Source organism: Sceloporus occidentalis, unplaced genomic scaffold (assembly GCF_023333645.1).
Source record: "Sceloporus occidentalis isolate IW3139 unplaced genomic scaffold, rSceOcc1.0.p SCAF_8, whole genome shotgun sequence".
In the NCBI taxonomy this organism is placed as follows: domain Eukaryota; kingdom Metazoa; phylum Chordata; class Lepidosauria; order Squamata; family Phrynosomatidae; genus Sceloporus; species Sceloporus occidentalis.
In genome coordinates, this window is record NW_028316988.1 from 21651230 (window position 1) to 21673208 (window position 21979).

The window sequence follows — 21979 nt, forward strand, 5'->3', positions numbered from 1 at the left end:
TAGGTATATGTCTGGACTCTGTTATGTCTTGTGCTTACCTACCCAATAGAATGGCAGAAAGCCTTTGGACTCATCTTTGTTCCGTTCTCTCTATGGACCATTCTACAACAAAGGACATTCAATGGCTTCTAGGCCTCATGGCCTCCACCACAGCCGTGATCTACTTGGTGTGCCTAAGATTCCAGCCCCTGCAGGAATGCTTTCAGTCTGTGTCGGACCACCTCAACAACAGGCTGACGCTCCCTCAACTTATTCGTGCCTCTTCAATGGTGGTTCATCTCCAAGAACATCCTCAGGGGGATGCCCTTTCAAGCTCCAGAACCTTCCAGGATGGTCACCACAGATGTGTCCATGACAGGCTGGGGGGCCCATTGTGGAGACCTCTGTGTACAAGGCCACTGGTCCCCATCAGAAATGAAAATGCACATCAGTGCCTTGGAGCGGTTGGCTGTTATCAAAGCCTTTCAGGCTTTCGAAAATCACATCCTTCACAGGGTCGTCCAGGTTGTAACAGACAATACTACCATGGACTGTTATGTCAACAAACAGGGCAGAACACACTCCCCTGTTCTTCATCTTGGTCAACAACTCTGGACATGGTGCCATCACTGTTCCATTCACCCGGTGGCAGTTCTTCTGGCAGACTCCTTCAGCAAGGACAGGGTCCTTCAGCACGAATGGACCTTGTCGTCAGAAGCTTTCTGTCTCATTGGGGGACACCCTCCTTGGACTTTTTTGCCACTCTGAGCAATACGTAATGTCCGATGTTCTGCACCAGAGTGGGCTGAGGGACAGGTTCCTGGGAGACGCTTTCTTTCTCCATTGAAGGTGTCATTTCCTTTACACCTTCTCCCCACTCCCATTACTGGTGAGAATTGTGGCCAAAATGATAAGAGACAGAGATAATGTGATCCTGTCGGCTCCTTACTGACTCAGGAAACCCTGGTTTGCCCTCATGCTTCACTCATGAAGGGCCAATACCTCAGACTTCCAAACTGGGCAGACCTTCTCTCCCATTCCAACTGTGCCCTCCTCCAGTCTGTTTGGACTTCTGCTGTTTTCCAGGAGTTCTCAATCATTCTTACTAATAAACTCTATTTTAAAAAAGAAAATATTAAGTTCACCCTTCTTCCAATCCAGATCGGTCCTCTTAAAAGAAAATGTTTTAAAAATCACACAAAGATGATATAATAATGATAATAATAATAATAATAATAAATAGTTTATTTATATTTCCTGCCTCTCCCTGTGGATTGAGGCAGGATCTCATCAGTAAAAATACAGCACAATACATAGATACATCAGTAAAATATTAAAATTGCTATTAATCCAATAAAATAACAAATCATCATCTAATCATCCAATAGTAATAATGTGATAATCAAGGTTGGCGCATTTCAATCTGGTATTCCTTAAATATGATCGGGAGGGTACGCTCACCGAAAGAGATCAGTCTTGAGTGCGTTTTTAAAGGCATCTAATAATGAGACAGATCTCTTCCGTCAGGCTGTTCCACAATTGAGGAGCTGTAGCAGTGAATACTATCGGAAATTATCAGTCTAGTCCTATGATGTTCTAATATATTCTTTCCAGAGGTTCTAAGAGTGGTGGGGGATTACTGTATGTAGGGAGAGGCATTCTTGAATGTAACTGGCCTGAGCCATGTAGGGCTTTAAAGGTAATAACCAACACCTTGTACTGTGCCTGTGCAATTAGCTAAGATCACAAAAACTACTTCACCCTAGTATTGTAAAAGGTGCATCACTAAGGGGACCTATATAGGTAAGAAGTTGGAATGCCCCCAGATAAATAAGTTCTGGTCTGATATAATAGACATAATCGCCAAGTAAAGAAAACAAAGGGTGAATTTTTGCCCAGGTCTACTACTTCTCTTACTATTCCTTGAAGAAAATAAAATACTGAAACACAAAGCTTTGACCATTTTCCTTGTAGCAATAGCTAGATTGGAAATTGTTAAGAACTGGAAAACAGGTGAATGTTTTAATAGAAAATTGGTGGAGGAAAACCTGTGACATATGGCTGATGGTGAAATTCACAGACAATATAAGAAAGTCAAAAGAACAAGTTGGAAAAAACATTTTCTGAAAAATGGCTCCTTTTCATAGAGTACATCAATGATATTTTGCATCAGACCTCCACCACACTATTAAGCATTCTAGGAAGACATTCTGCATGAAGACTGAGCCATGCCAGGATCTGATTAACTTTAGAACTTCATTAATACTGTAGACCTTTTAAAGTTTCCTCAATACCCTTCTTCTACATTATCCTTTCCATATTGTTTGTTATTTGGTTATTAATAACTGTTAAGACGATTGTTGCTATTTTTAATTATTGACATTTTTAGCAATTTTCAAATTGTAATACAATAAAATTTGAAACCCCCCCAAAAAAAAAAATCCCTTAATTTGATATGAGCATATTAATGTTCAGAACATTTAATTTGTTTAGCATCTTGCAATACAAGTCATTCATTTCTAAAATTCTGTATTACACACTATCTTTACATTGAAACATTGTGTTTTTGCAGGGCCGGCAACAACCTCTTAGTTCTGGAACTGAGAAACAACTTCACCAATGGAAAGATTCTGATCCTGTCATTGCAGGGATAAGAGAGGAGGTGAGTCTTTGCAGAAGTGTCTACTGTAACTCCCATGAAAATGCTGTAATTTCTTAATTGTTTGCCGTAGGGGAGAAAAGATAGTATTCCACAAGGTGTAGAAGTTAGATTAAAACTTCAGAATTATCCACCTAGTGCTGCAATGCTGGATATCTCTTGATACCTACACTTGGTGATGGATGAAAGTTTTGTTTCAATTCATTGTAATGGAAGGTTTATTCAAGTGTACAAATGACATCATATTTAGAATGTAAAGAGTCTGTTTTAAAACAAAACTGCGAAAGAAACCAGAAACCAACATGGAGACACTAATTTATCTTGCATACTTCTGAGTGCTTCGTTTGTTGAAGTTTAGGTTTATGACACAGAATTAGGATGGCTGCCTTTTCCCCCCTAAGGAGATTACTCCTCTTTAAATACTATATGATAAGTGGGTATAATGTGGTCCTCACCATGCTGAGTATAGCAGGTTGGGTCTCTGCTGCCAGGTAAATAAGCTTTGGAGTCCTTATTTGCACCATGACTGAAAATTAATTCCTGTCCAGTGGCATGAAACAGTTAATTTGAGGCTTGGAAAAAATATGAAGGCTGAAAACAGTCTGGAGAAGTGAATTTTTCTCTATTGCTATCCTACTTTCTACAGTTATCATAGCTGGGAGGGAGGTGGAGATGGGTGCACTTTGACTTTGTTTGTTTCTGCACTATATAACCTTTGGGAGCGCATCTTCCATTGGTCTTGCGTGGATGGGGGGATATACCCTAGCCCAAGGTTCTCCCTATACGTCTAGCAATATGAATTTGATTTAATTGCCAGCTGGGGGATAATTCTGGGTAGAAATTGTTTGTGGGCCCAGTTCTACTATTGGTGGTGAGGGGATGCTGGGAGAAGAAGAAATTTGATGCCTGGGATGTTTTTCTGCTATGTGACATCTGCTGCATCACTGTCCATCTGTCAAGCAAAACACATGTCAGTGTGCAGAACCAAAAGAACTCTTGGGGAGACTTGGAACTACACCTGGATTCAGCACAGAACACTAAAAATAATTGTAACTCTTGGGTGTGGCTACTGCTAAAGGAGCAAAACGTTCTATCAGTCTTTTTGGAAGAAGTTACCCAAGCATACAGATTTTTTATGTGTTTGAACAACCCACCCCCTCAAAAAAAAACAACAACCCCTAAGCTTCAAATATTTGAAAGCAAAATATTTCTCATCCCAACCCACATTTTAGCAACTTTCTATGACCAGTCACTGAGGGCTTCTCAGAGAGCAGGTAATCTGTTTGTCCTGCAAAGTCCTGCCAGTTTGGCCCAGAGGTAAAAAGCAAGCAAATGGCAGTGAGAATATTTTCAGTCACAGGGTCCCAAAAACCTCAGCCTGGCACTAAGTCACTGCATATATGAGGATATCCTGAACATCAGTAATAGCCAGTGCTTGTCCCTAGACCAGGGCTAGTCTAAGATGTTGGCTGCCAATCCCTGGAGAGTTTCTGGGAGAGAAAGAACGAAAGAAAAACACCATTTGGCATAAATGTAGTTATGATCCCTGCACACTGAGAAAAAAGTAGCTGCCAGTCTCCCACATCATACAGCTGAAGAAGCACAGCACTATATGATTCACTGATAGGGTTGAGCCTCTGTACAGTCAGATTTCTGCATCAAGTGTGATTGAGAAGTGACTGCTTCCTAAATGGAAGTGATCAAGGTCTTCATGGTGTGACTGTTGCAAATGTTTACACACTTCATACTTCTTCAGGTGCAAGATGACATCTGTTTCCATGTTGAAGTAGGGGAAGAGAAACAATGTTCTTCAGTAATCAGAATCAATAATGTGATAAGTTATAACTAGTATGCCTTTTGTTTCTTTGGGGATAGGGAAGATTTAAGTCTGAATATACATTTTCCCCCCCAGTCAGATGCATAGAATTGTTTCTATCGAGATCCCCCACCATAGCCAGTCTCCTGAACTGACATGGATTAGTTGCATTTTTAAATGTGAAATAAATTGGGCTTGCCTCTATAGATTGCTCACTTCCAGAAGGAGATGGAAGAGTTGAAAAGCAGAACATCCAAAGCCTCTTTCCAGGTGGGCACTGAAGAAGAGAAGAAGATACTGAGGGCAGAGTCAAATGACTTGCACACCTTCCTCTTGGAGATCAAAGAGACAACAGAGGTAAAAGGGAACTCATTCTAAAATACAAAGCATGTTCTGTTCAGGTTGATTCTTCCCAATAGGTACACAGGACCTTATACCAACTTATGCCATTGCTTCACTTAATTAATTACTGTCTGCTCAGCATTGAGTCTGCATACAGCATTTCTTGGCTTCAGAAATGTCTCCCACTTGTTCTAGTATGCCTCAAGTAATGTCCAACTTACGGAGACACAAAGGAAACTTTATCATGGATTTTTCTTGGCAAGATATGTTCAGAGGGAGTTTGCCTCTGAAGATGAGAGAGTGGTCAAGGTCACCCAGTGGATTTACCTGTCAAAGCAGGAATTCAGACACTATAAAATCATTAAAATATACTCATAGAGTATGTATGCTTTGCCATGGCTGTTCTCTGAGGCTGAGAGAGTGTGACTTGCCAAGGTCTCCCAGGGATTCCATGGCAGAGAGGGGATATGATTCTTGGTCTCTCAAAGTCCTAGTCCAACATGCAAACTCATCTCATCATGGTAGCTCAATCTTTCTCTCCATTTATGTTACTTTCAATATGTTCCTCATCTTTGAAAACATCACTCTACCTATTTGCTACCTATTTCTTTCTGAAAGTGCTAGAGGGACAGAGATACCAAATTTCAGTCCCATTGTTCACAGTGTTTGTTTGTAAATGTTGTTTTGTATATTTTTTTATACAGAGGATTGTACAGAAGCCCCAAAATTGACTAGGGTGTTCTTGTTTTTCCCCTCCTGAAATGTTAAAATTCATGATCATTTGCACTGCATGGTTGTTGAATGCTAGCATCATCTCTGTATATGTTACTCTTAATATGTGGTAATTAAGCATTTCTTTGAAAAGTCACATATTTGCTTGTGAACAAGGAATTCATCATGTTCTGGTGGGTGTCTCCTTCTGCTTGTAGTCTCTTCATGGTGACATCAGCCTTCTGAAGACAAACCTGCTGGAGGGATTTGCAGGGGTTGAGGAAGCCAGAGAGAAGGATGAGCGAGCACACAACTCTGAGTACTTGCACCTGCTCTATAAGAAGCCTTTAGACCCCAAGAGTGAAGCTCAGCTTCAGGTAAGATCATAGTAGCCTCAGGTAATAATAATAAGAAAAAACCTCAAACAGGCATAGGGATCAAAGCTTAGTTGAGAAGAGAAGGAGAGGGATAACAGCAGCAGAACCTGGATCAATCTAATGGAATATTACAGGGGGAAACTCATGGAAAAGGTCAACATTAATCTTTCTTGATGCGGAAAAGGACTTTAATGCGGTAAATTGGGAATTCATGACAGAAATAATGAAGAAGATGGATTTCGGTGAAATATTTGCAAATTGGATACAGACTATTTACAAGACCCAAACTGCACAAAAATTTGTAAATGGAGAGAAAGCTAAAGGCTGTCAAATTACGAAGGGGACAAGACAAGGATGCCTGCTGTCCCCATGTTGTTTATCTTGACTTTAGAAGTATTAAACTATCAGATAAGAGAGAACAAGTAAATTAAAGGAGCTCTAGTCAAAGGCCATAAATATACAATAAGAGCCTATGCCTACAACCTGTCAATCGGCCCAGAAGACCCCAATGAAAATATTGACAAATTAATGAAAATGATTCAAAAATTTGGAAATTATGCAGGACTCAAAATTGACAAGACTAAGGCCTGTTACAGACAGCCAAAATAAAGCTGCTTCGAGTCACAGTGGAGGTATGGTGTTTCAATGATGCACGCGTCCTAAGAGTCCAGAAGTCGCGCCAAAGCCATGCTCCAGCCCTAAGGACTGGAGCATGGCTTTGGTGTGGCTTCTGGACTCTTAGGACGCATGCATCATTGAAACACCATACCTCCACTGTGACTCGAAGCAGCTTTATTTTGGCTGTCTGTAACAGGCCTAAATCAGCAATAATAATGCTGAATCTGTCAAAGAAAGAGGACAGAGAACTACAGGAGAAGTCTAGATTCCAAATTTGTAAAAAAGTGATGTACAGTGTGCCTGAACCATACACAGGCTCGCCATACGTGGGCTCGAGGTCAACCCTAATATAATTAATGGGGGGCAGGCCCATGGCATGCGCCGCAGGGGTGCACCCTATTCAAATGAGTGTTACTTGAGTATATGCACGATTTGCCTTGTGTGTGTGTGTGTGTGTGTGTGAAGCTCTGGAACAGATCCCCACGTAAGGCAAGGGTGGACTATACCTTTGTATAACTTTGTCCAAAAAAAGACAATAATTATGTAATCTTATGGAAGGAAGAAAAAAGACTTGGATAAATAAAATAATTTAAACTTAAACCTGAGTGAATTAAAATGACTTTGAGGTGATTCCCCCCCCCCCCCCCCATCTTTGGGCAGGAAATCCGACGCTTGCACCAATACGTGAAATTTGCTGTACAGGATGTGAATGATGTTCTGGATTTAGAATGGGACCGGCATCTGGAACAACAGAAAAAGCAAAAGTAAGTGACCTGAATATGAGGAAAAAGTTGTTAGCTTATACTGTGGAATGATATCGTTTGTTCTTTGAATTCAGCATATCTTATTTAAAGACCATGTGAATGGATAGCTATCACAGATCCTTTCTATCTTGAGAAGAAGTTTGAGATAGCAGACTGCAAAATATCCAAAGCAGGGTCATGTTTAAGTGAGACTCAGCCAAATCCTCAAGGTTTAGCAAATTCCTCACTAGTCTCGAAGACAATTTCATTGTCCCAAAGGTGGAAGGGGCAACAAGGGGGTCAGCTATTTTAGATCTGATCCTAACCAACAGGGATGACTAGGTTAATGGGATGCAAGTGGTGGGATCATTAGGTGGAAGTGACCATGTTCTCCTGGAGTTTATTATACAGTGGAAAGGAGAAGCCAGGCATAGTCAGACACGCATTCTAGACTTTAGGAGAGCGGATTTAAGTAAACTTAGAGAAGTACTGAAGGTGATCCTGTCATCAGGAATACTAAAAGAGAAGATAGTTCAGGACGGATGGGAGTTTCTCAAAAGGGAGATACTGAAGGCACAGTTTAAAACAGTTCCAGTGAGGAAGAAAAATGGGAGGTGTCTCAAGCAACCAGGATGGATGACTACGTAACTTTAAGCTAAGCTAAGTTTTAAACAGAACATGTATAAGAAATGGCAAAAGAGGGAAATCACCAAAGAGGAATTCAGATGTCTGTCACTGAGTTAGTTCATTCCAGTATCTGGAATGAATGCATTCATAATCCAGGAATAAAATGAATTCTCTTAAAATGTATCCTGACATAGAGAAATGCCATGCTGGTCTTTCTATCAGTCACAATATATCAAGAGTGGATGTCTGCCTAGTGATGATCTAAAAATGTCCTTGGTGCTTACTGTAATAGATCTGCCTGCTAACCACTGACAGATACTTGCTGAACTGGGTGCTTGGTCCGTCACTAATAGTTGTAATTTTAGCTTTCTTTTCTACAGGTTGATAATATTGACAGTACAATATTCTTTAGGTAGTCCCCAGGCAAAACCTGTAATTAAGCCTGCTCATGTTCACCTCTTCCTCCTTCATCTCTTTTTCCTTTGTCTCTTTCTCGCTGCCAAAATTAGGCATCTGATATTTCCCCTCATTTTATTTTATTTCTTAAAAAAACCAAAAAATATAGGCGTTTAATGGTACCCGAACGAGAAACTCTGTTCAACACCTTGACTAATAACCGGGAGATCATCAATCAGCAGAGAAAAAGGCTGAAGAACCTGGTGGACAGCTTACAAGATCTTCGTTTGTACAACCAGACTTCTCAATGGAAAAGCTCAGGTCCTATTTCTTCCCACAGCAGTGTCCAAAGGTAGGTGTGTGTGTGTGCGTCCAAAGAATTCTAGCAAGTGGCTTCACTTCTAACTGTGCAGAATATACTAATTCCTGACATAAGGAAAGAGACAGTCTCCTTAACTTTTAGAAAAGGTCACTGGAAGGATTAATGCCTATCTTAATAGGGTCTCACGATCCTCACATACAAATGTCATCAAGTAGAATTGGAGGAAGTTTAAGTAATATTTCCCTAATGAATTATCCTGAAGATTAGAAAGTACTTTGACCCCTCTAAAAATGTTGGGTAGGAGGATTGTGAGTAACTGTGTTTGTTCTTTTCTTCTTCTTCCTTTCTGTGCTATTTTTGTCAACTTCTCCCGGAATTAGCCTTGACAGCGAGCTGGAGAGCTTGAGTAACGCCTTGACCAAAGCTACTATAGAGTCTTCTAGCAAAATGTCACCAAAACAAGCCGGTAATTCAAACGACATTGCCATGGATATTGCTAATATGTGTGCAAATGTTATAGCGTACATGTGGATATGTATTTGTACTCTATCATTCTGTGTTAGGAACACTTAGGGCAGCTTGCAGTGCAAAAACATAGTCATAACCTGCCATGTGTAATTTAATTATGCCTTCTGTGAAGAACCTGAAGGGTTTCTTTAACCATTTAAAGTGAATGAATGAAGACTGATCAAAGTCAGATGTTTAACAATGCAGCACCAGATGGACTCTGGCTTGGTAGACTGAACAGTCAGTTTAAACCAGCTTTATATAGAATTCCTGCAAAAACATGCAAGGGAGCAAGCAAAGGCTATGACAGTCATACAAACTCACCAATAAGGAGCAAGCAGTATTTCCAAACTATGTTTGTATATATAATTTTCAAGCTGTGGATGCTTGAATCAGTGGATAAAGAATCCATTGATATGGAGGGACAAATGTATTTCCTTCAACATTGTCTCTACCTCATTTAGACCTTGTGGTAACTTTCTAACTTCAGCTCCCAGAAGCTCCCAGATTCCCAGACCATTAGCCAAGATGGCTGAGGCTTCTGGGAGCTGAAGTCCAAAACACCTGGAGGGACAGAGTTTGGACATCACTGCTTTAAGATATAGGAGTCTATTTTTGCCCCAGGCAAGAGAATGCTAGCTGGATGGCCATCTGTCAGGGGTGCTTTGATTATGTCTTCCTGCATGGCAGGGGATTGGACTGGATGGCCGTTATGGTCTCTTCCAACTCTATGATTCTAGTCTAATGCCTTGCACTCTAGGTTACTAATTGGATAGTTCATTTTAAAGCTAAATTTGAGGAGGACCATGCCTGGAAGCATGTCAAATGGAAGCTCATTCACAATCTCCTTAGATAAATTACACAGGAAACGTGTTGCTTTTTTGCAGCCTTACTTTATCTGCCTTGAAAATGGAGGCAAGTAGTCAGGATTGTTTGAAGCTGGATGGCTATGAGATACAAAATGCTCAGGGCCAAAGTGAGAAGCTCTAGAGCGATTTCCCCATGTCCTGGACCTTGCTGGTGGGCCTCCTTTATGGAGCTGTTTGGCTACTATGAGTCTTTCATCTTATCCAGCTTCATGACTTTTATATTCTGTTGTCAGCAGGCCACCCTACTCCTACCAATAAAACCAGGCCATTTCCAAATTTTTAACATGTGAGGTTTCTGCTAAAATAGGGGTGCGGGATACCTACTTTCAGAATACAGTTGTGTTCTAGAAGGCTTCTGGAGATGTGATTGTCCCCACATTTTTGGCACATACAAATTGGGAGAGGCTCTAGAGGCTCCAATGGTTCTAGCCACAAGTTGAGGTGGATACATGCAGCCCATGGAGTATATGATTCAACCTGCATACTATAATGCTTGATAAATAATGCTTGTTGTTGTTCAAATGATTCCCCCCCCCCCTTTTCTCTTTCAGCCAAACTGTCCCCTGTGAAGCAGGCTCAATTAAGGAACTTCCTATCAAAGAGGAAGGTGCCACCTGTAAGATCAACTGCACCAGGTATCCCACAAAACTTGGCCAAAGTGGGTTTCCAGCAGGCTCCTTGCTCTTTTCCCTTCCTCAAGCCTCAACACCATGTTGCTGTTTAGCATCATTCTCTTAACAAGAATGTTCTTGTCTCAAGTTGCTAACCAGGCAGCTTTCTTAGGCCCCATACAGACAGGCCAAAATAAAGCTGCTTCGGGTCACTTTGGAGGCATGCTGTTTACATGATGCATGTGCCCTAAGAGTCCGGAAGCCATGCCAAAGCCACGATCCAGTCCTAAGGATTGGCACGCAACTTTGGTGCAGCTTCCAGATGCATCGTTTAAACAGCATACCTCCAGAGTGACCCGAAGCAGCTTTATTTTGGTAGTCTGTATGGGGCCTTAGTTTATTATCTGAAAAGCATTTGAGCAGTCCTGTTAACCTTCTTCTCTCTTCTCAGTGCACAGTTCTTCTATTCCCACTGACTCTTGACATTCTGTAACTCCTGTCTGCTGGGCATATACAGTCCTCATTGGGCTGTCCCAGTGCATTTTGCTTCCTTAGAGAGCTTGAGATTTATTAAGAGAAGAAGATGCTGTGCCTGGTATTGGGTTCCTGAATCCTTCCTCCACCACAGAGAACCACTACCATGGTTTCTGAATTTTTAGCAACAACTGTGGCAACAGGAACTAGAGTAGCATCCTTTAAATTTCAGCCAACAGCTCTGCTCCTTAAACACTGGATTTCTTTGTGGCCTTCTGCCCCTGAGAAGTTACTCATCCTGAATTGCTGAATGATCCTAACTAGTCAAGACCACAGAATTCCCTTACACAGCTTTTCTTTATCCATCTCCTCTACTGCTCATCTTAAAATGGTTACTTGTTCTCACCTTTTGCAGCCAGTCTTTCTCAGTCGGCCTTCCTGTCCTTGAGATACGATGAAGATTTGGATGACATTAGCTCCATATCTTCAGCTGCCCAGTCCCTTGAGAATGAAGAGATTCGAGGTGCAGATTATGAAGAGGAGGAAGAGGAGATTGGCTCCCTCCCGGTGGCCCGCCATGCCCCAGTTGTCCGAACCTCCTCAGTTCAGCCTTGTCTGATGGCACAGCCCCTGCCTCTTGGCAAACCACAAATCCCAGTGGGTGCTTTAAGTGAGTAGACTCCAGAAGACCTCTTCAATTTGTTTCATGTTGCTCATAGAATTCCTTTGTTCATTGTTGGAGTTGGAGAGAAGTTCATGAGCGATCTGATCCAGTATAATTTTCAAGTGTTTTTCATAGTTACAGATTTGAAGGGACCTCATGGACCATCAAGTCAGCACTCTGCTTAATGTGGGACCATGCTGTACTTTAGGCTTCCATGCTATATAGGTTTGAGAACATAACAGCATTTATTAGCACTTTGCTCGGAGTAGACATGCATAAGATTGCAGTGTTAACTATGACTTCCCTCTTGCAATTTTATCATGATGACAACCCTGCAAGGTAGGCTACTTTGAGAGACAGTGACTGGCTTGAAGCCACTCACTGGGTTACAGGATGACTTGGCCAGATTAGTTTTTCTTCGTGGTCTCTGCGAAGCACACAAATGGGTTATTCTGTGCCTGTCATTAACAACTGTCAATGATAGACACTCACACTGTTTTCTCCTGGTTTATTACCTTTATTGCCAGAACACTCCCTCCTCTGGGAGACATTTAGCTTATCAGTCTAACCCATTTGTTTGCTTCATAGAGACCACAAGGAAGGACAGGTTGCTTACCTGTAACTGTAGTTCTTTGAGTGGTCATCTGCAAATCCACACAAATCCCGCCCATCCTCCCCTCTGTCACATCCTGCGGATCTGAAATTGCTGTGCAGGCGCAGAATAACCCATTTTTGTGGATTCGCAGATGACCACTTGAAGAACTACAGTTACATGTAAGCAACCTGTCCTTCTCATTTGTCTAAACTATTAAGACTTTTGTTCACAGGCACTCAATAGGACCTGAACTTTTTTCCTTCCAGTAGCCACACCACAAACCCTCCCACAAGGGGCAGACAGCACAATGTTGGCAACAAAAACTGTGAAGCATGGGGCCCCCGTTCCCATCGTCACCATTCCGGCACCCCAGGCTGCAGCGGAAGCAGCAATGAGAAGACAGATGGCAAACCAGAATCCAGGTAGCATTTCCTTTGTCCTCATGTTCACAAATCCTGCTTGTTATCAGCTTTTTTCTTGTAACAGAATAAGAAAAAATTTTGTGAAGTTTTCTGTATTCTGTAAAACCATTCCATAATCAATTGTGGAGTAAAGGAACTTTTGCAGAATAGAGTGCTCTATTTATACAACAAACCAAATGGGACAGTTTTTTTAATTCTCCAGGTCAGGATGATAAAAGTGGGGGGGGGGGGGGACCCTGCCTTCTTGTTGGACAACATAATTCCTCACAACTGACTTTGTTGGCTATCTTTAGTGGGCTTTACAGTCCATCAATTATTATTGTTAAGTTTATATCCTACCTTTTCCCCAAGACTGGGACTTAAGGTAACTTACACATTAGAAATATAACATGTAAACATATAAAACATATAAAAATTCAGCATTAAAACCAAATGAAACTATTCATTGTATTAAAAACATACACTTTAGTTAACTTAAACAAATTAAAAGAAATTGAGCAAATGTATAACTTAAACAAGTTTAAAGAAATTGAGCAAAAATAGTATGCAGAGGAGCATACAATGTGATTTACCATTCACAGACACACACATGACTGGATGGCCATCTGTCGGGGATGCTTTGATTTAGATTTCCTGCATGGCGGGGTTGGACTGGATGGCCCTTGCGGTCTCTTCCAACCCTATGATTCTATCATTCTAGTTTGTCATGGGTGTTCAGGACCAAGGTGCTTCCTCCAGTAACGCTTTGGAAACTGAGATCTTTAACTAGAAAGCTTATAACTCTAGAGACAGTATCCCATCTTTGTTGGTTCCCATCTGCAGTCTGAAGTAGCACAGCCCAGGCCCAAGCTTAACCACATCTCTCAAGCAACATACCATGTGGCCACGTGATAGGTTATAGTCTGTGTTTAAACATTTTTTGATCATTTGGTGCACACCTTCACTGATGTTTGTGATGTTCTGTTCTCTCTTATATTTAACAGCTGTGAGCACTTCCTTAACTGAGTCAACTCTGAAGAATGTCCCTCAGGTAGTGAACGTGCGAGAACTGAAGAACAATTCTGCTCCCCCAGCTGTTTCAGCAGTCATAGGGTGAGTGAATGCTTTGTTTCCTCTCTGTGCCTTTCAAGTGACCTGTTTTGGCTCATGCCTCCCTGCCTACAGGAAGATTCAGTGGTCCATTGCTTAAGAAAGGCAAAGATGAATTGGTAGGTAATAGTGGTTGTATTTATTTATGCCTCAGCTTTTTTTCAGTCCAAGACTTAAAGCAGCTTACAACAGTTGTGAATAGCTAAAAATTCACAAGTTAAAATGTAATTTAAACTATTGTTAAAATTAAAGTTAAAATATAAGCATTGGGGAAAAAGCAACAAATAGACCAAATAGCAAATTAATGCAAGGCCCAATCCCTTTCAGCAACCAGTGTGTAAAGGCCTGCATTAGAAAGAACCTCCTTGGAGATTTTTAAATACGGATTGGATGGCTATCTGTTGGGAGTGCTTTGATTGTGTCTTCCTGCATTGCTGGGGTTTGCACTGGATGGTCCATGTGCTCTCTTCCAACTTGTTAATTTGGAGGGTTTTTTTTCTTTATTTCATCAGTCTCCACTTTTCTTATGATTTATATTTTGGTGGCCAAATTTACTGATAGATGCTTTTTTTAACATGCTGGGTGTCGCTTGTGAGACTGGCTTATTATCTGCTCTTCCTTTTTGTTGTTTGTTTATTGTTCTGCTGTTCATGCAAGGGATTCTGCAATTAGCTTACACATCATTACAGTTGGGTTGGCTAGAGCAAAATCTCACTCTTTCCCAAATCAAGCTTTAATGCACTGTTTACTATAGACACATTGCTGCAATCTGATCCCAAAGGTTTATGTTTCTCCAGCCCTCCTTCACCCAATGCTGCTAAAAAATCTTACTGCTAGACAGAGTATGAAAACAAAAAGGGGGACTTGGGGTATAGAAGGACTTCGTAAAAAAAAAAGAGCTTAATTGTCAGAGTCCTTCTTACCTGAAGTATGCTCGTATATTGTAGCAGTCCCATAATGGTAGGCCAGTTGCTGATTGTCCTTGCTTAGATCTAGCTAGCTTGTTGTATTCACTGGACTTTTTACCTTGAGTAAACAAAACACTCTTGACTCCCTTGCTTATCTTTAAAACACGGTGTATTTTTGATGACCCTATCCCACAAGGACAGTTCCCTCCAGCCTTCCAGTCACAACAAGAAGTGTCTCCTGTCATGTTGACCTTGCATCTTTCTGCCATGGCATTTTTCTGAGCCTGGATAACAGATATCACCAACAAAACAAACCAGAGTATTTTAGATCTCTTGAACAGCTTCACCTACTCTTTTGCTGCACATCTGCTGTTGCATATTTTGTGGTGTGTTAGATGAGAGATTGGTGTTTTTCTAATGCAGGTGACCTTTTGGTGATTTGATATAGATATCTATAGGAAGTCTTTGTAAGATAACTCAGGGATGTTTGCAAGGCAAGATGGAAAACAACTAACAAGAAGAGAGCTTTGTTTTTTAATGAAAGTGTCTGGCTTTTACATGTTTTGTTTAATTCAAAGTCTCTGGTTTATTCCTTTAGATTTCACTTTTTCCCAGTGATAGGATTCAAGGCAGCTTAAAAATTATTAAAACAAGTACAGATTAAAAAACTATACAAAAGCATAAGAGATTTTAAAAGGAATTAAACTGTTTGTAGCTTAAAACAGTAAAAAAAGCAAGAAGGACAGCACCCAAAGACCATCAGAGTCCATTCCTAAAAGCCTGACAGAATAGGAGTATTTTGCATAGACCAGAGGGAGAACAAAGAGGATCCATCCCAGCCAACCTGTTTGTTTGTTTGTTTATAGCCTCCCTAGCCACCAAAAAAGCCTCTTCCCACCAAGCAAAACTGAGAAGGACAGTCACTCGAAGATTTTTAATACCAAGAGCTTCGTTTAATTTTGTTCCAGGTGTTAATCCATATTGTGGTCTGGATCTGGGGTAAATGATACACCTCTGGACAAATTAAGAACATCAGGTGACACCCCCCTACCTCCCCATAAAGCCACTTTTTGACAAGGGCTGGGAGATTTGGTGGGTCTGGGCAAAACCTGGGAGCTACAAAAAAAAAGCACCTAATTCCTGTGGGCCATCTGATTCTCAGTCCTGGTGGAAACAGATTAGAATCTGAGAGGTCAATTTAGTGTGAGTCAGCATAAGGCAGCTTCTTATTTTTGTTGTGGTTAACTGCCTTCGAGTCAATTTCAACCCATGGTAATCCTGTGGATGAGACACCACCAAGACTCCCTGTCCTCTACTGCTCTGCTTAATTCCTGCAAACTCATACCCATGACCTCCCTGATAAGAGTGTATCCATCTAGCATGTCTCCTTTGGAAGATATCAGCTTGTTGTCTTCTTTGCTGCTTCTGGGAGAGGGAGAAAGATTTCTCCAGCCTGAACAGAGCACTTTGGTGGCTATCCAAGTGCACCGCTTAAGCATTTCGCACAATAGCGCTAACATCTTTGTCTCTGTGTATGTGACTTGTCAACTTTTGGTGACCTTGAATTCCATAGAGTCCTCTTAGGCAATGAATATTCAGAAGTGGCTTTGTAAGTTCCTTCCTGTGAAATAGAACGTACAGCACCTGGTATTTGCTGGCAGGCTCCCATCCAAGTACTAACCAGGTCTGACCCTACTTGGCATCCAAGAGTAGATGAAATCTGGTGCCTTTGGGGTATTTAGGCACATTCTGAGCTCTAATCTCATCTGATGTAAACTATCCAGCAGGTCTCCTCAGAGGATTATGTGGTAATGGAAATAACAGAGGCATGAACTATGTTGCGATGCAATGGACACAATATTTTTCTGTGGCTACTGCTGGTCTTTGATTAATTTTTTTTTCATTCTGATATTTGTCTTACATGGCATGTGAATAATTGCACTACATTATATGGGCTAGTATGTGCATCCTATTAAGGTAATCTTAAAAAAAACCTGTGAGCCTACACCGGTTATAACCCTTGACCATCAACCATGTAGAATGGAACTAATAACATTTGGAGTCCAGCAACATCTGGAGGGGTCAAGGGAAGGATGATAGTTAAACAGTAGACAGTATGCATTATGCTGGAGGTCCCCACAAGCTCCAGGCAGGACTGGGAATAACCCTTTTCTGAAACTCTAAAGAGTTGCAAAAAAATTAGTGTAACTCAGTTGTGCAATTGTGCTATCCTAAAGCCTGCAACTCACAAATACTCCCGCAAGTTTGTTTTTGCAGTCCCAGGGCCCTCATGAACTTCCCCTGGATGCCAATTTGTTGTTGTTGTTGTTTCTATTTCCTCCCATTGCAGCACTTTTTAAAAATGTTAAAAACAGAACCATTGTGGGAAATTGGTCCCAGATCCCCAAGCCAAAGTTTCCAGTGGTCTTATTCTGCATAAGGCAGCTTCTCATGTTGTAGTGTCTTACATTCTCCCCCAGCCATGGACTTGCCAGGAGGAGAATGTAGGACAAGTGAGAGAGGCCCCCTTCCCCTCCAGCCCAAGACCAGCTCAGTGTTTTAGGGTGGTAGATTATATCTAACTGTAATCTTGTAACTTGCTATGCTGTATTTGTTTTATTATTTCATTGTTTATTGACATTTGCTTCATTATTTTTTGAACGAGGGGTTGGAAATAGGGATTTCCTTTTGATCATTACTGATATGAATGTAATCTTTTATGTTATCCTTTGTTATTATTGAATTGTTATGATGTTGTTGTTATTGTTATGATTTACAGTACTATGTATTGCTATGTTATATTGTTTTATTATGTTCATGTTTATTGTTATTGCTTTGTATTATCCCCACTGTTGTAAGCCTCCCAGATTCCCAGTGATTGGGCGGGATATAAATAAATCCTATTATTATTATTATTATTATTATTATTGTGCTCAGTTCATTGAGTTCTCTGGTGTTTGAACTAGAAAGTCATTTCTTCCCCTGCCTTCCTCTTCCAGATCATCAGTTCCTCAGTCGGCTGCTCAAGCTGTTCACCAGGTTCTGGCAACTGTGGCTACCAATCAAGCCAGTCAGGTATTGGATCTCCTTATGCCTTTTGTTTCTCCACCCCCCCCCCCCTTTTTTTCTTCCTGTCCTCTTACATTTTGTTTCCAAACTTCAGAGGAAGGCTCACCATTGTCTAGCTGGTCTTCCTCTCTTTTTCCTGCCTTCTACCTTTCCTAGCATTATTCTTTTTTTAAAATGAGTCATGCCTTCTCATGATATGTCCAGAGTATGACAGCCCTTGTGGCGCAGTGGTTAAATGCCTGTACTCCAGCCACTCACTCAAAACCATAAGGTTTTTAACAGACCTCTCCCTACTATGTTAGTTTTCTGTGTGCGGTGGTTTTGTTCATTTCAATGCAGATACACCCTGTACTATACAATAGTATAAAAGTGTGCTTGAATTGTGTATGGAATCTAATGGCTACACCATCCATGAGAACATCTGCTCATGCGTGGCCCTCCTGGGACCTGCAGGGATTTTTTTCAGTGGAATTGTGGATGTTTTTAAACAGAGGTTGGTTGGAGATCTTTTGAAAATGCTTTAGTTGTGCATTCTTGCAAGGCAGGGAGGAGGACTAGATTATGCTTGCAGGCCCTCCCAGTTCTGTGATTCTGTCATGTTTCAGACACTGCATATTTCTTGATAATTTTTGCTTTATGTTTTAGGGACCTTTGCCCAGCTCCCTTAAGGGGCAGCCTCCATCCAGTTCGGCAGCCTCGGCAGTTGTAACCATCAGCTCCACGGGTCAGACATCATCAGCTGCTAAAAAGAGCTCAGGTCAGTTCAGACCAACAGGTAGAAATGCTGCAAAAGTGCGATTAATTCTTTGCAGGTGGTTCTTGTAATAGTAAGAAGGAAAAGTAGGAGAGGATCATTCATTCTCTTTGCAGTAGCAAATACAACTGGTCAGTGCTGACAGAACGATAGTAAAAACAGGGCCACTGAAGAAGAAGAGGGGGTTTCCCCCTCAGCCATGAGCACGCTTGTGCAGGGGGCAAGTTTTACAACAGTCAAAAACAATATTTGAAAAGAAAGCAAACCAAATATCTCAAAAAACATATCCAGAGGTAGTGGTGTTGGCCATATAGCAAACTACAATAATGTCCAAAATCCACAAAACAATGATACTTTTATTCAGCCAGCTAAAATGCACAAAATGCATAATGCAAGATTTTGAAGCTCCACGGGCGTCTTCATCAGACAGCGGTGTTTAAACAATCATACAGGAGAAAACAAATTATAAAATGACAATGTTAGTCACAGGCCTGCATTTTTTCACAGTGTTGTTGTATTGTTCTGTGGAGGGATATCTATGCAAGCAGGTCCCTCCTCCTTCCGTCCATGTGACACTGGGAAGAAAGCATTCGAAACAAAGCATTCCTGGATGAGAAAAAAAACATATTTTAGCTGCTACAGGGAATCCTAAAGAGAGAGCCAGTGGATTGAGACTTTACTAGATGATGTTTCTACCTAATAGCATCTACATCCTCCATTTATATGGAATCATTTGCCTTTTCAGTTGGATGGTCTAATAATAATAATAATAATAATAATAATAATAATAATAATAATATAGTTTATTTGTATTTCCCTCCTCTCCCTACAGATCGAGGTGGGCTTACAATTATAAAAATAAAAATACAATTCATATAAAATACAGCATAAAATCATAACATCACATTAAAATCAGTATATCATCATCTGGTCCACTTAACATGCTCAGAGTGGGATGTCCCTTTATTTACAGAAGATCTGGGGATAAGCCCGCCGGAAGAGATCCATCTTAATCACTTTCCTAAAGGGCTCCATTCCAAGTCTCTCAGGAAGGACTGGTTTGCCAGTCCCCTCCCACCCTGGAGCCTGGTCTATCCAACAAGCATATCTGGGAAAACCCCAACAAACATCCTTCAGGAGATGAGGAAGTTTTACCTTCTATATGGATTATAGTACTTTGGCTATAAAACAATCCATCCAGTTGGCTGAACTTCTGATTAGTAGATGTGATGATAGCTTATAAGTGGAATCCACCTAGTGTGGACTCGCTAGTCTACTGTCCTCCAGCTCTGTTTAACTCATTGTTACAATACAAAGGGGGCAGGTTGGGGAAGACCGGTGTAGGACCATGGATGATGGTCTAAGACCCAGGGAAGCCCAGTTTGAAATCCTAGTTAAGTCACAAAGCTCAGGATAACCTCAGACCCGTCACTGTATTGCGCAACATCACAAGGTTGTTGTGAAGAGAGAATGGAAGTTATGGGAAAAGGAAAAAGTTCCATAGATATCACTTGGAGCTTTTTGGGATGTAAGTTGCAAATAATAATGACTCCAGACTTGTCCTGGAAGAGGTGATGCTGAGATGTAAAATGCTTTTTGCCCTGCATCTGTAGGCTTGTGTTGTGTTTCCCATAACCTTCTGCTGTTCTTGCAGTTCCAGGACTAGGGCCCATGAAGACACTTGCGGCTGTCACCTCATCCTCTACACCATCGGGCTCAGCCACTGGTGCTCAGTTCAACAAGCTGTTCACACTTCCCTCCACAGGGTCAGTGTAGCATCTCTGTATGCCCCGTTTCTTCTTCACTTTACCTTGTGTGTATTATGGCAGCATCCATATGCATTGCACTTGAGAGAACACCAGTGTAGTGTAGTGGTTAGAGTGGTAGCAGTCACAGCAGCCTTTCTCAGCCTTCTACTCTGGAAGAACCCTTGAAATATTTTTCAGTTCTCAGGAAATTCTAGCAGAAAAATTACTATATTTGCAGCTAAAAAATAGGGTTTTTTTCTCCGATCACAGTATCTTACAGCGCCACTAATGACCTTTTGCAGAACTCTAGCTTTCCCAGGAGCCCTGGTTGAAAAACTCTTGAGTTGTAGTGCTGGATTGAGTTACACAGGTTAAAATCTCCACTTGGATGTGAAGAGGCCTGGATCTTCCTCATTTGACCTGTCTGACTACTTCTCACAGGCTCATTGTGAAGATACAGTGGAGAGAGAACCTGTAGGTTGTCTCAAGCCCCTTGGAGAATGTTTAAACACAAGGTGGGAGCAGAAGGATAGAGAATGTATGATGGCTCAGATCACTGTCTGGCTTCTACTTGGGATGCTGGGATACCTTGGCTCTTGTTGAATTTTGCAAGGAAAAACAAATACACAAGTGCTCAAGGAGGAAGAGACAGGGAAAGAGAGAGGGAGAGAGACAGGCACGTTCAGTCTCTCTTGCCCTTTTTATTCCTCCCACTCCTTAAATTATTTGCAAAATAGAGGCCTGTCCCTTTATATAAACTCCTTGCCATAATGGCAGGAATTCTGCTAGCACTGGAATAGCATGCTTCACAATGCTTTGCTCAGTACCCCTTTGTCCCTTGCTCCTCATTGCAAAGAGAGTTGGGAAAACAGATAGTGAGGAATCTTCAACCCTCCGTGTAATATCCACACTGGACATATTATTTACTCATAGTCTGCCTGTGAACATGGGGTGACAGTTTCCTACAGAGAGTGGGAGGCACACACATCAGCCAATTCAGCACAAGAGCATTGAACCAGGAAAAGATTCAGCAACTGACTGGCTGTATTGTAGCTTCGGAGGGGAGGGGGAGAGCTGATAATCTACTTGTTGAAGTGTCTAAATCATCCCATTGCCATCTGGAGACTATGGTTACATAAGGGAGAACTCTGAGAAGGGCATATTTCACACAGGGAAAGGGAGGAATCCCATGGTTCATAGTACAATCATGTCTGGGGGAAAACTATAATTGAGAGGCAGCTTATGAATGAAGGCTGCCAAATGAAGGGAGGCTGAATTATGCAACTCTAAATATGGTAGGACAGCCTTCCACAACCTCCATGTTTTTGTGTATCCTTCATAGGTTTAGGATCTGAAATCCCATGATCCTTACAGCATTGTCAATGTTCTGTGAGCTCTAGTGGAGCTGTAGTCCAAAACATCTTGGTTTGCAGTAGATGCCTTTAGGCAAAGGGGATGTACCTGTATATACACAAGTATTTCAGAGAGTTCCAGAGATGGGGAACTAAAAAGGGCTTTTGTATTTTAACCTAACTATGAATATAGGATCCAGCTTTTAATGTGGGAATAGTTGTATTTCAGAGATTCTGATTTTAAGAGGATATATTTCAAATTGTAAATCTTGGGACAGAAAAGATTGGATGATGAATTCTTAGCACATGCACCAAGTTATAGTTTCA

General features: G+C 41.3%; 1 protein-coding gene across 6 annotated transcripts in view; it reads left to right on the forward strand.

Moving 5' to 3' along the window:
- NUP214 (nucleoporin 214) overlaps positions 1-21979 on the forward strand; it is an 81597-nt gene that overhangs the window by 21981 nt on the left and 37637 nt on the right. For all 6 annotated transcript variants that reach the window (XM_089535238.1, XM_089535237.1, XM_089535233.1 and 3 more), the window contains exons 15-27: positions 2552-2641; positions 4662-4811; positions 5726-5884; positions 7163-7266; positions 8438-8620; positions 8971-9056; positions 10518-10601; positions 11467-11721; positions 12577-12732; positions 13716-13824; positions 17729-17804; positions 18444-18555; positions 20207-20318. In XM_089535238.1, the coding sequence (XP_089391364.1) occupies positions 2552-2641; positions 4662-4811; positions 5726-5884; positions 7163-7266; positions 8438-8620; positions 8971-9056; positions 10518-10601; positions 11467-11721; positions 12577-12732; positions 13716-13824; positions 17729-17804; positions 18444-18555; positions 20207-20318 (1676 nt within the window). The remainder of the gene's footprint in view (positions 1-2551; positions 2642-4661; positions 4812-5725; positions 5885-7162; positions 7267-8437; positions 8621-8970; positions 9057-10517; positions 10602-11466; positions 11722-12576; positions 12733-13715; positions 13825-17728; positions 17805-18443; positions 18556-20206; positions 20319-21979) is intronic.